The sequence below is a fragment of the Columba livia genome, chromosome 3 (assembly GCF_036013475.1).
Source record: "Columba livia isolate bColLiv1 breed racing homer chromosome 3, bColLiv1.pat.W.v2, whole genome shotgun sequence".
Taxonomy (NCBI): domain Eukaryota; kingdom Metazoa; phylum Chordata; class Aves; order Columbiformes; family Columbidae; genus Columba; species Columba livia.
The window spans coordinates 105,318,897-105,331,249 of NC_088604.1; the positions used below are offsets into that span (position 1 = coordinate 105,318,897).

General features: G+C 45.8%; 2 protein-coding genes across 7 annotated transcripts in view; one reads left to right on the plus strand and one right to left on the minus strand.

The window, feature by feature from the left end:
* The window catches only part of FBXO11 (F-box protein 11), an 85,782-nt gene extending 79,714 nt beyond the window's left edge, over positions 1-6,068 (minus strand). The window contains exon 1 of one of the 2 annotated variants that reach the window (XM_065058749.1): positions 5,602-6,068. In XM_065058749.1, the coding sequence (XP_064914821.1) occupies positions 5,602-5,710 (109 nt within the window). In that variant the 5' untranslated portion in view covers positions 5,711-6,068. The remainder of the gene's footprint in view (positions 1-5,601) is intronic. The other variant, XM_065058750.1, reaches the window with a different exon arrangement.
* The window catches only part of LOC135579152 (uncharacterized), a 42,199-nt gene continuing 35,609 nt past the window's right edge, over positions 5,764-12,353 (plus strand). For 3 of the 5 annotated variants that reach the window (XM_065058753.1, XM_065058754.1, XM_065058755.1), the window contains exons 1-2: positions 6,377-6,546; positions 6,913-7,008. Coding sequence is in view for 1 of the 5 variants with exons in the window: in XM_065058751.1 (XP_064914823.1) it covers positions 5,764-6,546; positions 6,913-7,062 (933 nt within the window). In the remaining 4 variants the exon portion in view is untranslated. Of the gene's footprint in view, positions 6,547-6,912; positions 7,277-12,353 lie in introns of those variants that run through there. The other 2 variants (XR_010471668.1, XM_065058751.1) reach the window with 2 other exon arrangements.

Below are 12,353 nucleotides of genomic sequence, written 5' to 3' on the forward strand. Positions count from 1 at the left end.
CTTCACAGAAGCAACTCAGAGTAGAGGATGGGCCAAACGAGTTGTCCTTGATTCAGTGGCCTCCCCAATGACACTGCTGTGCACGTCCAGAGTTAAGCGTCCTTACTGGGCCAAATAAACACAGAGGCATAGCAGGCACCCTGCATGTGCACTGCAAATCCAGCCCTTGCCAGGCACACCAGATTTACTGCGCTGGTGAGGAACGGCCGATGGAAAGCAAGCTGCGAGCCTGATGTTCCCAGGCAGCTGCTGTGCTGACAAAGCATTCACAGTGCTCCAATTCTATACATGTATCATTAAATCCTCCATATCCAGTGCACAAAATGTTTGTTACACTTAATGCCCTGCACACCTGCAGTAAATGCCTGACACACGTTGGACGGCTTCGGCCTAGTCCATGACTGTGATGCTCACGGGAGGCACCAGAGCCAGAGGGGGACACAGAACATAAACTTTCCCCAAAGCAGAAAGATAGCAAACAGACCAATGTAGGACACTTCATTACCTCTTTACTTAAACCATTGGGCTGTGTTACAAGTTCTTAAAACACAAAAACTAAATTAAAAAAAAAAAAAAAGGGTATTTCTGGAAAACTATAACAGATGTTAATAGCCTTATAAATGATCAAACTTATGGGCAATGAACATTACTGTGTATACCAAGAACAAATACACTTGATTTTGATCTCTCCAAATCAGATAGAAAGCTTTAGCATAAATTTAAGCACTTGTCCTACATGAAGGACAACAAGACATACCCAGACTCTCCTTTGTACTCTATGATACAGTATCGGGCTTTGGAAAACACAAGTTGGAAGTACCAAATTTATAGATTCTAAACTTTTACCTGTAAGATATGCTTTGTAAACTTTTCAATGCAGAAACAAGGATTACATATCCAGATGTAAATATATCTTTTGCCAGCCTAGGACCCTCTTTTAAGGAATATGAAAAAGCCTGAATTAGACTTCTTCCACCTGGAGCAACTGATGCCTGTCTTCTTGACTTCTTGCCATAAGGGATGATCCTACAAAAACTGAAACCAATTTAGGTATTCTGATGCAAGTCTGGGCATTTGCTTCAGAATAAGAGTCATTTAATTCAGTTACTGCTATGACCCAGCACACACCAATATAAGGCCTTTGGTGCACATATTAAAAAAAAAAATAATAATCACACACATGCACTTGAAATACAGCCAAATAAAGACTCCTTAGCTTTCCTGAGATACTTATCTCAACATTAGAGAATTCAGGCTTTGCGAGCACAAAATCAACTGGAGCTTAGTTTCTACATGTCTGTGTCCTACACAGCCTAACCTACTCTTTTCCCCAGTACTTCAAGTCCTCATGTCCCCTATACAGACAAATGACTAATTCAATTACCTTGTGTGCTGACAGGCCAGCTGGTTGCTGCTTCTTGGCATGGGTAGAGAGGGTAAGTTATAAATGTCTTTCCCTCATTGTCTTCTTCCTCTGCGCAGCCAACAATTTCCACAAAACTTAAGAACTTCACACCCCTTTGTCAAATCTCTTTGAAATAAGCTAACACTTTCAGAAGTTTCCAAGTGACAGACAGACTGTATGTGTCCGTATGTCTTGTTTTCTTTGGAAAATAAATGGGGGGGCAAGGGGTGAGCAAATTTGCAAGGTAGGTTTACAGGTTATATTTATTAAATATGTCTCAACTCCAAAAGTATTGACCCAGCTTAACCCAGTCTACACCAGAGCTGCCAGAGTCCCACCACACCCACAAGCATTCAGTGTTATCCCTTCCCTTCTACTGGTGCTTGTGCCAAAAATCAACCTAGGAGAGAAAAAAAAAAGCAGCTAGCGTTTGGCGCAGGCAGCTCCGGAGCCAGCTCACTGCCTTGTCACATGGACACTGCTACCACGCAAAAGGAACGCGCAGGTTTGTGACAGACGCAGCTGCCATGGTGCTACACATTTGGTACTTAACAGCAGACAGGATCCTACCCTAAAAGCACTTAATACTGGACCAAAAAGCCCAGAACCTCACCAGTACCATACCCAGTAATGTGCTGATGTTATAAAGAAACACATATGCACTAATGTAGCTATTATTTTGAGAACAGAAAAAAGAAAAAAAAAAAAAAAATCAGGTGTGACAGCTCTGAGGTCAACAATTTTAGCTGCATTTTGGACTTTTTTTTTTTCAATAAGTGTTTAACCTTGTCTTCTTAAAACCGGTACTATAGCAAACACAGGAATATTCAAACACAGACATCATCCAGTCCAGACTTCCTTTTGGGTAGACCATTGTCCTAAAGAAAATGAAAGGACCCATCTATTCTGTATCCTTCACGCAGAATTCCAAAACCACAGAATAAACCACTGGCAACCCCACTGGTGAAAGGGGACGGATCAGGAGGGAGAAGGTAAAACAGAAGGAGCATAGTACAGCCAGAGTGGCTAATTTAGATGGAGGGAGGTGTGAACAGCAGAACATAAGGCAAAACATCTTGGGAAGTATATCCTGATGACATCTTATTTTGGCTGTACAACACAGTGAGTTTGGGGAAGAAAAATTTTATCTGCAATCATTTATGATTTCCCACACTAATCAGAGTATAAGTACATAAGCATTGTTTATCAATGTATAATATAGGTAGCATAATCATGCACTCATTAGATCTATTCATATTACATATATAAAATATATTAAAGCAAGAATTGCTTCACAGTATAAAACACAGCTTTGTGTGATTTTAAAACCCTTACAAGGAACCTTTGATGGAAGATTCTTATAAAATCAGTTTTTCCTAGTGATCTGTTTTAATAACAGGAGTCAAAACTTAATTTTTACCCAGTGGTGAAAATGTAACAGCTGTTACACGGTTGCAAACACTGCCTACTTACGCAGCATTAAATAATAAATAAAGCTCAAGACCTTGTACGCGTTTTACTAAGCAATCTACTTTAATGATATGAAAGAATAAGTTCCGAAGATTAACTGTGCTACACTATCAACACTGCTCCATGATATTTGTACTTATAAGTACTGTGCTGTAATATGAAGAAGGAAAGAAATTAATAATAGCAAAGAATAATTTTAATTTAATCACAGCTGCACTCATGTTATCCAGTAACAATTTTTAAAAACAAATTTAATCTAAGTTTAACAGAAACCCTTTCATAATAACTTACACAGCTTCTCTTGTAAAGCCTTTTTTAAGATGACCTACATTGCTTGGGAATAAAGGTGAAAAAAGTCCCCACTGACTTGCATGGCATAGTCTAACCCTAGTATATTAGCTTATAATTTCATAGTGTTATTCATCATCCTTTAGAGTAACAGCCCTGCACAAAGTGATCAATGTCACAAGTAAAACTGGCATTAGCTTCCCAAAATAGTGGATCAGACCTTGCAAGTTCTGAGACAGGAATAGGAACTGCACCAGAGATACTCCAAATGTAGATACAACACTAATAACAAAAGACCCTAATGCTGTTGATACATTTTTGGGCCGAGCACAACTGACCTTCAAAAATGCAAGAAAAAAGCTAGCAGTGATCTATATGGAACAGTAATTTCAGCAAACTGTGGAACTTGATTTTGTTACAATTCTATCACCACTGACTGGTAAACAGCAATGAACAATCTAAAAAAATTAAAATGTAGGTGAATGTAGAGTTCCACAGAAAGTCAGAGTAATACAAATAAATCACAGCCTCATATTTTAACAGGAAAACTTTCTGCCTGTGTCTTTAGCAAATTAATAACATATGAACAATTTGAGACAAGCAGTCCAATGTAAAACTGAATAATCACAGCATTTAATCCATAAGCGCACCTTTCCAGATGCCTTTTAGTAGTTATATTTTCATCTGTTTAAAAGAAAAAGTAAACCATGGGGTTGAAAAAAAATCCATATTCTGCATATGAAACATGATGAAAATCCTCAGTGCATGTAATTGAGATGAGGAAGTTATTTTCCTTGGTTTTTGTTGTTTGTTTGTTTTTTGTTTTGTTTTTAAATATCAGTATACCAGAGAAGTCATTTTAATTATATAATTACTGAAGATTTTGGAAGGTTTACACAAGACCCATAATTGGGCATAAGACATCACATCCTCTAGTTATATACACAGCAATCTGGTCTGGGTAACATTCTTTGCTCTGACCAATGTGTGCGGGGGGGGGGGGGAAGGAAGGGGAGGGAGGGAGGAGGATTGAAGAATTAAAAATACTTCCTCAGACTAAATTTTCTTTACTTGGTTTGCTTAAAAAGCTTTGATTGCATAAAACACACTAAAATATTTATCATTATGCATCTCCGTAGTTAAAATACCTCATTCTCGATGTGATATCCTAGATACTCAAACAAAAGACATTCAGATGACAATGAAGGCTTTTTTTTTATTTTAAGAAGACATTTGTACATCTAAAACTGCACCACAGATCAGTCTCCTTTATCATGCCAGAGTTGTGACAGCCAACGCATAAAAAATTAAAATCCAATCCACCAGATAAGACATGCAAAATGTCTCCTCCAATCCCACCCCCATCTCGCCCTCAAAAAAAAGAAAAGCCAGCCCTGCACATACGGAGCACACGCACACTCGCACCCCGAGAGCCACCATCGGGGCGACAGTGCCAGGGCTGGGGGACCGCCACCCCCTCTCCCCCCGGACCCCAGCACCAGCGACCCCGCTCCGGGCTCCAAGAGGGGAGGAATAATCCCACCTCGCCGCTTCGCCAGCCCCTCAGACAATGGTGCTTTCCCCCATTAGCTCCGAATTGTCAACATTTTTGCGCTAGGCCCCGGCCCCGGCGGCGCGGGCGGACCCGCCGGGCAGGGCTGAGGCGCGGGGGGCCGGAGCCCCCGTTCCACTGCGGCCGGCTCGGGGCCGCCGGGTGCCGCGGCGGGAGGGGGCGCGGGGAGAAAAGGGGGCGGTGTGGCTGAGGTAAATAAATGGCCGATCAGCCACGGCCCGCGCCCCCCCGCCGGGCGCTGTAACCGAAGCCCAGGAGCCGAACTGCGCAGCAAACATTGCGCGGCGGGGGCTCGGCGAGACCCGGGCCGCCGCCCCCGGACACCATTTCGCCCACGGTAGCGGGGAAGGTGTCGGCGCAAGTTGCCCAGCACCGGCGCCCCCCCGCCCCGCAACCCCCGGGCGGCGCTCCCCCCGCACCCCGCGGCTCTCCCGCGTCACCTCTCCCGCGTCACCTCTCCCCTCCGCCGGCCCGGGGGCCCAGCCCGCAGCTCCCCGCGGGGAGGCACCGGCCTCCCCGGGCGAAGGCGGCTCGCCTCCCCGCAGCCCCCGGGGACGGGGCGAAAGGCTCGGGGGCCATTCGACCCGCTCCGTTCCGAGGGGCTGGCGGCGATCTGCTCCCCCCTCCCCAGCGGGCGTGGGAGCGCGGCCGGGGAAGGGGCCGAGCCCCCGCCTCCCTCCCGTTCGGCAGCAGGGCAGCAGCCCCGAGCCGGGGCAGAGCCCAAGCCAAACAAAGCGCGGCCTGAGCGGGAGCCAAGGGTGAAGCAGCCTGGGCTTTTCCTGCCGGTGCCCAGCCGGGCGCGGCGAGGCCCAGCGCCGCCGAGCCCCGCGCAGGCCCCCGATCGGCGCGGCGGCGCTCGGCTTACCCCGATCCCCGGCGGCGGCGGCGGCGTTGTTCCTCTCCTGCTGCTGCTGCACCGGGCGCGGCCTGGACACTCGCCTGGGTCTCCTGTTGGCGGCTCGGACCGAGTTCATTTGCCGACTCGTGTGGGTGGCGGGAGGGGAGGGGGGGAATCCTCCGGCAACCGATGCCTCGTCGGGGAGGAGGGAGAAAGAGGGAGCCCCGGGGCGGCCGCCTCGCAGCAGCGGGCAGCAGGGAAGGAGGGGGGGTCTCCAGGCGCGGGTCCCGCCGCCGCTGCTGCCGGCTCGCTCGAGAGGCGGAGGAGCCGCCAGCCGCTGCCTCTCCCGAGCGCTGGCTGTGGGGGACGATCGCGCCGCGGGCCCCCTCCCCGACCCCCCCGAAAAGCCCTCTCTTAAAGGAGCCCCGCGGTCCTGCTCGTCTCAAGCCCGTCGCTGCTCCGTGGCAGGAGGAGCCATTGACACTGCCAGAGACACACACTCACGGGGAGGCAGCTGCTAGAGGCCGTGCTCCGCCAATCGCCGCCTCCCACACAGGCGGCTGGCAGCCGCGCGGCCAATCCCCGCGCCTCTTGTATGGGGCGCGGGGTGGGGAGGGGCGGGCGAGCGGCTCGGCGCGGGGTGGGGTGGCGGAGCGCGATATAAGGGCCGGGGAGGCGTGTGGCGGCGGCTGCGTGGGGCGGTGCGAGCGGCCATGGTGGGGCTGGTGCTCTGCTCGGTGGGCGCCGTTGCAGCGTGAGGAGACGGCGCGGGCGCCGGACCTGAGGCGGGCGGTGGCGGGCGCGGGCTCTGTGAGGGCAGCCCGGGTGCGTGTCGCTGCCTGCCTGCACCTCAGCTGCTGCTGGGGCCTTGGTGGAGCCTTCCTGTGGGGAGCGCGGCGGGACTGGGAGCGTGAGGGACCCGAGGGCCCGCAGCCCTTTGCTGAGGCTGGATGTGCCACGGGAGGGAAGGAGGTAACATCTGCTGGAAGTGCCTGGCGGTGTGACCGAGGGCCCTGGTCACACTGCCTTGGCTGTGGGCTCAGCCGTGGGGCGGTCTGGGCTGGAGGTGCCGTTTTCTTTAGGTTTCCATGTGCTGTCTCATTTTCTGACTGGTTGGTAACAGCTTTTTCACTCAGGGAACGTATATGTTCCTCGGTTAGCATGTGCACTTGGGCTTGTGTTACACTTTACTACTGCGTCGATATGCTGTTTATCTTGGGCTGGCAGTTTAGACAATGGATGTGGCTTCTTCTTCATCATATTTGCCACGTTGGTATTCAGCTGGTGGGCTGAGAGAAAAAAATAATCTAATTTAGTTGTGCTTTTTTTCCTTTTCAGAAATCACTCAGTAAAGTGCATGGTAAAATCCAACAAATAAGGAAGATACCTTCTCTTTGCAGGGTTGCTCAGGGATCTGCTTTTAACACTGCAAAGGTGGGTTTGTGTGTAGTCCTACTTAAATTAAGCACTTGGAGTCTGCAGGACTAGGGCCCTTGTCTGTGCCTGAAAAGCAGAAGTGAATTATCTGGTATAAAGTGTAAATAAATGGTTGTAATTAAAAACATGTTAGGCAGAAGCTTGTTCAAAGCTGACAAGTGAAGGTATAATATAACTGTAGGAAATGACAGCTTTAAATAAGCCTTAAAAATGTGTATACTTGTGTTTCTAAAATAAATGACAGTGAAATTGTACTTTTAAGTTCATATCAGACCAGAAAAAATGTATGACAACTCTTATAGTACCTGTTAAGGAGTATTTCTTAGTATTTTGTTGCCGTGAGGAAGGATTGGAGAAACAGTGGCGAATTGTTTTCCGTGCCTAAGAAAAATAATTCTTGCTACTTTCTCTAACAGTAAGGGAAGAAATAATGAAGCTAAGCTCTTGTGAAAAGAATTTCACAGAGAAAGAGAATAAACGTCACTGCTTTTGGGGCTGTGCTCTCATTCTCTTATAATGGTTACCAGGTTAGTGTATAAAACACTCAGGAGAGCTACACAATATACGTGTATATCTTAAAAATACATTTTCCTTCTGATAGCATTGTGCAACTGCTTTAACTTTTTAATGGAAAGAATGACCATACATAAGAACTGTGCCAAGCTTACTGTTTCATGTATAGGGATTTTGACATTTTACAAAGCTATAGTCTTTAAAGTATAGTATTTTAATAGTCTAACTGCTTTTCTGTTTGACAGTTCTAGTTGTGGCCTGCTCACCAACATATAGCCAATGAATTCTTAGCATCACATGGTTACCTTAAATTGCTCAGTATTGGTGTACTCCAAACTTCTAGCACTGTCTAAATCTTTGAAAACCTGTGCAAGGGTCAAGACAGATGACAGGCTAGTTTTCACCTAAAGCATATAAGAATCTAAAGCTTCTGATATTAGAATAAATCTTTGTTGAAAACTTAAATCAGAGCAGGCTTTAGACTTTCTTAAAGTCTTGAACTAACTGGAAAACAAATTATGTCTTGGCCAAAATATGCTTTTTGTAATTGACTTCTTAAGGTGGTAACTTGTGTTAGGAATGTGATTATGGGAGCCTGGCAAAACTTACTGTAAATGGGGAAAAATGTGTAAGCATTTCCAATATGTAGTCTCACTGACTTAACCAAAATATGTTTAGACCCTGTAGGCTGATTAGGACAAATTTATGAAGTTACTAAATAGAGAAATAGTTACAGTGCTCTTGTCTGTGCTTTGGAAGGCCAGATATTAGCCTGAAAACTTGTAAAAACAGTTTTGACTAGAACTCTGTATCTCCTCTCATAACGATATTAAATCTATCCTATCTGATTTGTGACAATGGGACTTGATCACTGTAATTTCAGTTTTGTAAGTAATTTTTTTAAATGTTGTACTTAGCTATCCTGTGCCTCCATTGCCACTGTATAGCCCAAGAGGAAAAAACACTTTTCTGTGATGAAAGTGACACTGGAAGTCCAAAGTAATATTAAGGCTTTGTTATATTGGCCACAGTGGAGATGCTTTAAGCTGTCCTGTATGGTGTACTAATAAACCATTTCTGAATGTGAGTGTAATTTATACTGGCAAGATATTCTTGCCTTTGTCAAGGCAGCTTTTTATTTAAATTGGGAAGAGAGGGAATGGAAAGTGGAACCTAACTGTACTGTCATTTTTTTGCATAATTGTCCACAATATAAATGCCTGCTAGACTGGTTATGTTGGCCACAAATCACCTTTTGGTGACCCATGAACAACTTCACATTATGAACAGAAAGGCATAAGACCTGGGTGAAGAGTTTACTTGGAGCATTTACAGCATAAGACATTTGGGCAGAGTTGTCAGTGCTAGATCGCTGTGTGAGACTTCACTTCTTCTAAGCTGCACCACGTTCCAAATGTATATGTATTTAAATGTTAATAATATTTGGTTCTCCATATGTATGTGAAGAGTTGGGTGCTACTTTGAAGAGATTACCTTCCTTTCTGCATGGAGGAAGGGATGCCACAAAGTGCTTAGTGATAATAACAGTAACTTGTTAATTATGTGTTAACATAGAGCTTTGTAGCTAATGAGACAGCTTCACAGAGAGAAGTAGTGCAAGCTGTAGTGATGGAAATTCTGTTTGTGAGGGTGATGTGGAGAAATGGAAGAGTGACTTAGATTCAGCTGACTTGTACTGAAATGAAAACAGTTAAAACAGCCTGAAGATCTGATCAAGGTAATGGAACAGCTGAGTATTTGTTTTCTAGACTCTCAGAGAATAGATTAGAAACTAGAGATGGTGCAGCCATAGAATAAGCAGGATTGGGAAATGGGTGTGGGGCGGTGTAAGACTGTGAAGTCAGCAAGGCTGATTCAGGCCAGGGTGATCTGCGGGAGTCACTACTGTTGTAGTCCCTTACAATGCACACATCCACCAGCCACCTGAAAAGCCTTGCTTCAGAGACTGTTAGAAATACTTTGAACACGGGACAGATTCGGTTAAGTTATGATCCTTACTTGCCCTGAGGTTGTGTGTGTTGCCATAACAGTTGATCAAAACAAGTCTGGGATAATAGATTTTAATGAATGGTGATCTGTGGGTTACTTCTAAGGGGTTCCCAAAAGATAAGAACAGATTTCAGCATGTATTGAAAGGCCTAAAGCTCTATTGAAAAATTGTTCAGAAACTGCAAATTGGGGGGGGTGGGGGAACAAGCACACCACTAAGTGACTGGATTGTGCATTTTCCATTTAATTGCAGTATTCTCACTAGCTTTTGCTTCCTGATGTTTGTGAGAGAGCAAGAAACACTTTGAGAACACTGTTGCAGTTTGTCACACAAAGCCCACTGCAGAGCCTTTAGCTACAGCTCATGGATTTGAGGGAGAAACACAAGAAGTCAGGTTTTTATTGTGCTTTTTAATCAGTTCAAATGGCTTTGCAAAGGAGCCACATGTCTAACCCTCTCCTTACAGATGAAAGTAAAGCAAAAAGGGCTGAAATGACTTGTCCAAGAGCATTTACAAGTTATTAACAGGGCCAGGAATAGAACCCATGGTACAGGAGTCCTTATCTAAGGGTTTCTCTACAGTGTCATATTACTGCTTTGAGAAGCATAAGACTTTTGCCTATTATTTCTGTCTCATAAGCTGTTAATATATCCCTGGACTAAAAATACTGCGTTGAAGATTTTGGACTAACCTGGTGTGGACTACTGACTCGAAATTCTTTAAACCTAGAGGGTAGTTTCTTACAAGCTTGGAAGCCTTTCAGAAATGGTGATACCTAGAACTGGTTAAACCTGCTTGCTCTGGCAGCTCAAAAATATTAATGCTGTTTTATTGCATTTTATCTGTCAATTCCTCTGAGTTGTATTTTATGTCCCATGTAATGCAGCTTAAATCTGCCCGCTCTTATAGAAAAAGACTCTGAAATCTGCCCTCCATTTACCTGGAATCCACAACTACTGAAATGTAGCTTGATGTTAGCTTTTCTTAGGGGGTTGCCTTCTGGGTCAATGTGGCTGGGATGTTTTGTGTTGCTGTACCAACCAGGTTTCTGCAGGAAGAAGAGACCTTGCAGTGGGGAAATGTGTGTTGTTTCCAATAAACTCATGTGACTGTTGCAATATGTTTATCTAATGTGTTAATTTTGATTCTGCCCTAACAAAAGCTCTTGGAAAGACTGAATGGCACTTCAGTTCTCATTAATTTTGTTAATAAAAGTAACTGCTGAGAAAAACTCTGAAGGCATTATCTACCAGCTGTGCTGGTAGAAACTTCATAACCAGATAGATATCTAGAATCATAGAATGTCCTGAGTTGGTAGGGACCCACAAGGATTATCAAGTCTGACTCCTGTCCCTGCCTATGACAACCCCACAGTTCATACCATGTGTGTGATGTTGTTGTCCAGTCTCTTCTGGAACACTGTCAGGCTTGGGGTTGTGACACCTCCCTGGGGAGCCTGTTCCAGTGCTCCACCACCCTCTGGGGGAAGAACCTTTTCCTGATGTCCAACCTAAACCTCCTTTGCCACATATTCCTGCCATCCCCTTGGGTTCTGTCATTGGTTGCTAAAGAGAAGAGTTTGTCATGTGTCCCTTGTGAGGAAGCTGTAGCTGCCATGAAGTCTCCTACAGGCTGAACAAACCCAGTGACTTTTGCTGCTCCTCATATGGCTTCCCCTCCAAACTTTTCCCAACTTCATAGCCTTCCTCTGGACACTCTCTAGTAGCTTAATACTTTTTTTTTTTGATCCTGTGTCACCTGGAGCTGCACATAGGGCTCCAGGTGAGGCTGTACCTGTGCAGAGAATATATGTATTGCTTGCCTTCTGGATTTTTTTGGGAAGTATTTTCAGGGAAGGGAGGAAGGGGTTGTGAAGCTCTTTTCATCTGAGGGATATCAACTGGTAGGAAAAGCACCCACGAGCAAGGAGAGAGCCATGGGGTAGGGGGCTGCTCCTGCAGAGCTCCAGGTGCTGGTCTCTGGCAGGTCTCACATGGGGACCAAGCCCTTGGCCTGTGGGGGGTCAGAAGCAGGTAGCACACTGCTTTGTGCAGCTTGATGTGCTGTATATGGGAGAACGTGGGAAATGGCCTCAGTAGGTATTCTTGTGTCAATGAAATTTTGAGAAAATGATATGTTCAATCCCAGCTTTAAATTGGGATTCTGGATCTCAGTGAGAAAGGAGCAGCAGCCTATACTAGAGATGAAGCCTGTATGACAATTTTAAGGTAGCATTGAGGCAGAGATCACAGAATCAACTGGGTTGGAAAAGACCTCAGAGATCGTCAAGTCCAACCCTTGGTCCAACTCTAGTCCGTTTATTGATCATGGCACTAAGGACCATGTCCAATCTCAGCTTAAAAACCTCCAGGGACAGCGAGTCCACCACCTCCCTGGGCAGGCCATTCCAATGCCTGACCACTCTCTCTGTAAAGAATTTCCTTCTAATATCCAGCCTAAATTTCCCCTGGCAGAGTTTAAGCCCATGCCCCCTTGTCCTGTTGCTAACTGCCTGGGAGAAGAGACCAATCCCCACCTGGCTATAACTTCCCTTCAGGTAGTTACAGAGAGTGATGAGGTCACCTCTAAGCCTCCTCTTCTCCAGACTAAACAACCCCAGCTCCCTCAGCCTCTCCCCATAGGTCTTATGTTCAAGTTCTTCACCAGTCGTGTTGCTCTTCTCTGGACCCGCTCCAGCGCTTCAATGTCTTTCCTGAACTGAGGGGCCCAGAACTGAACACAATACTCCAGGTGTGGCCTTCCCAATGCAGAGTACAGGGGAAGGATCACTTCCCTTGTCCTGCTGACCATGCTATT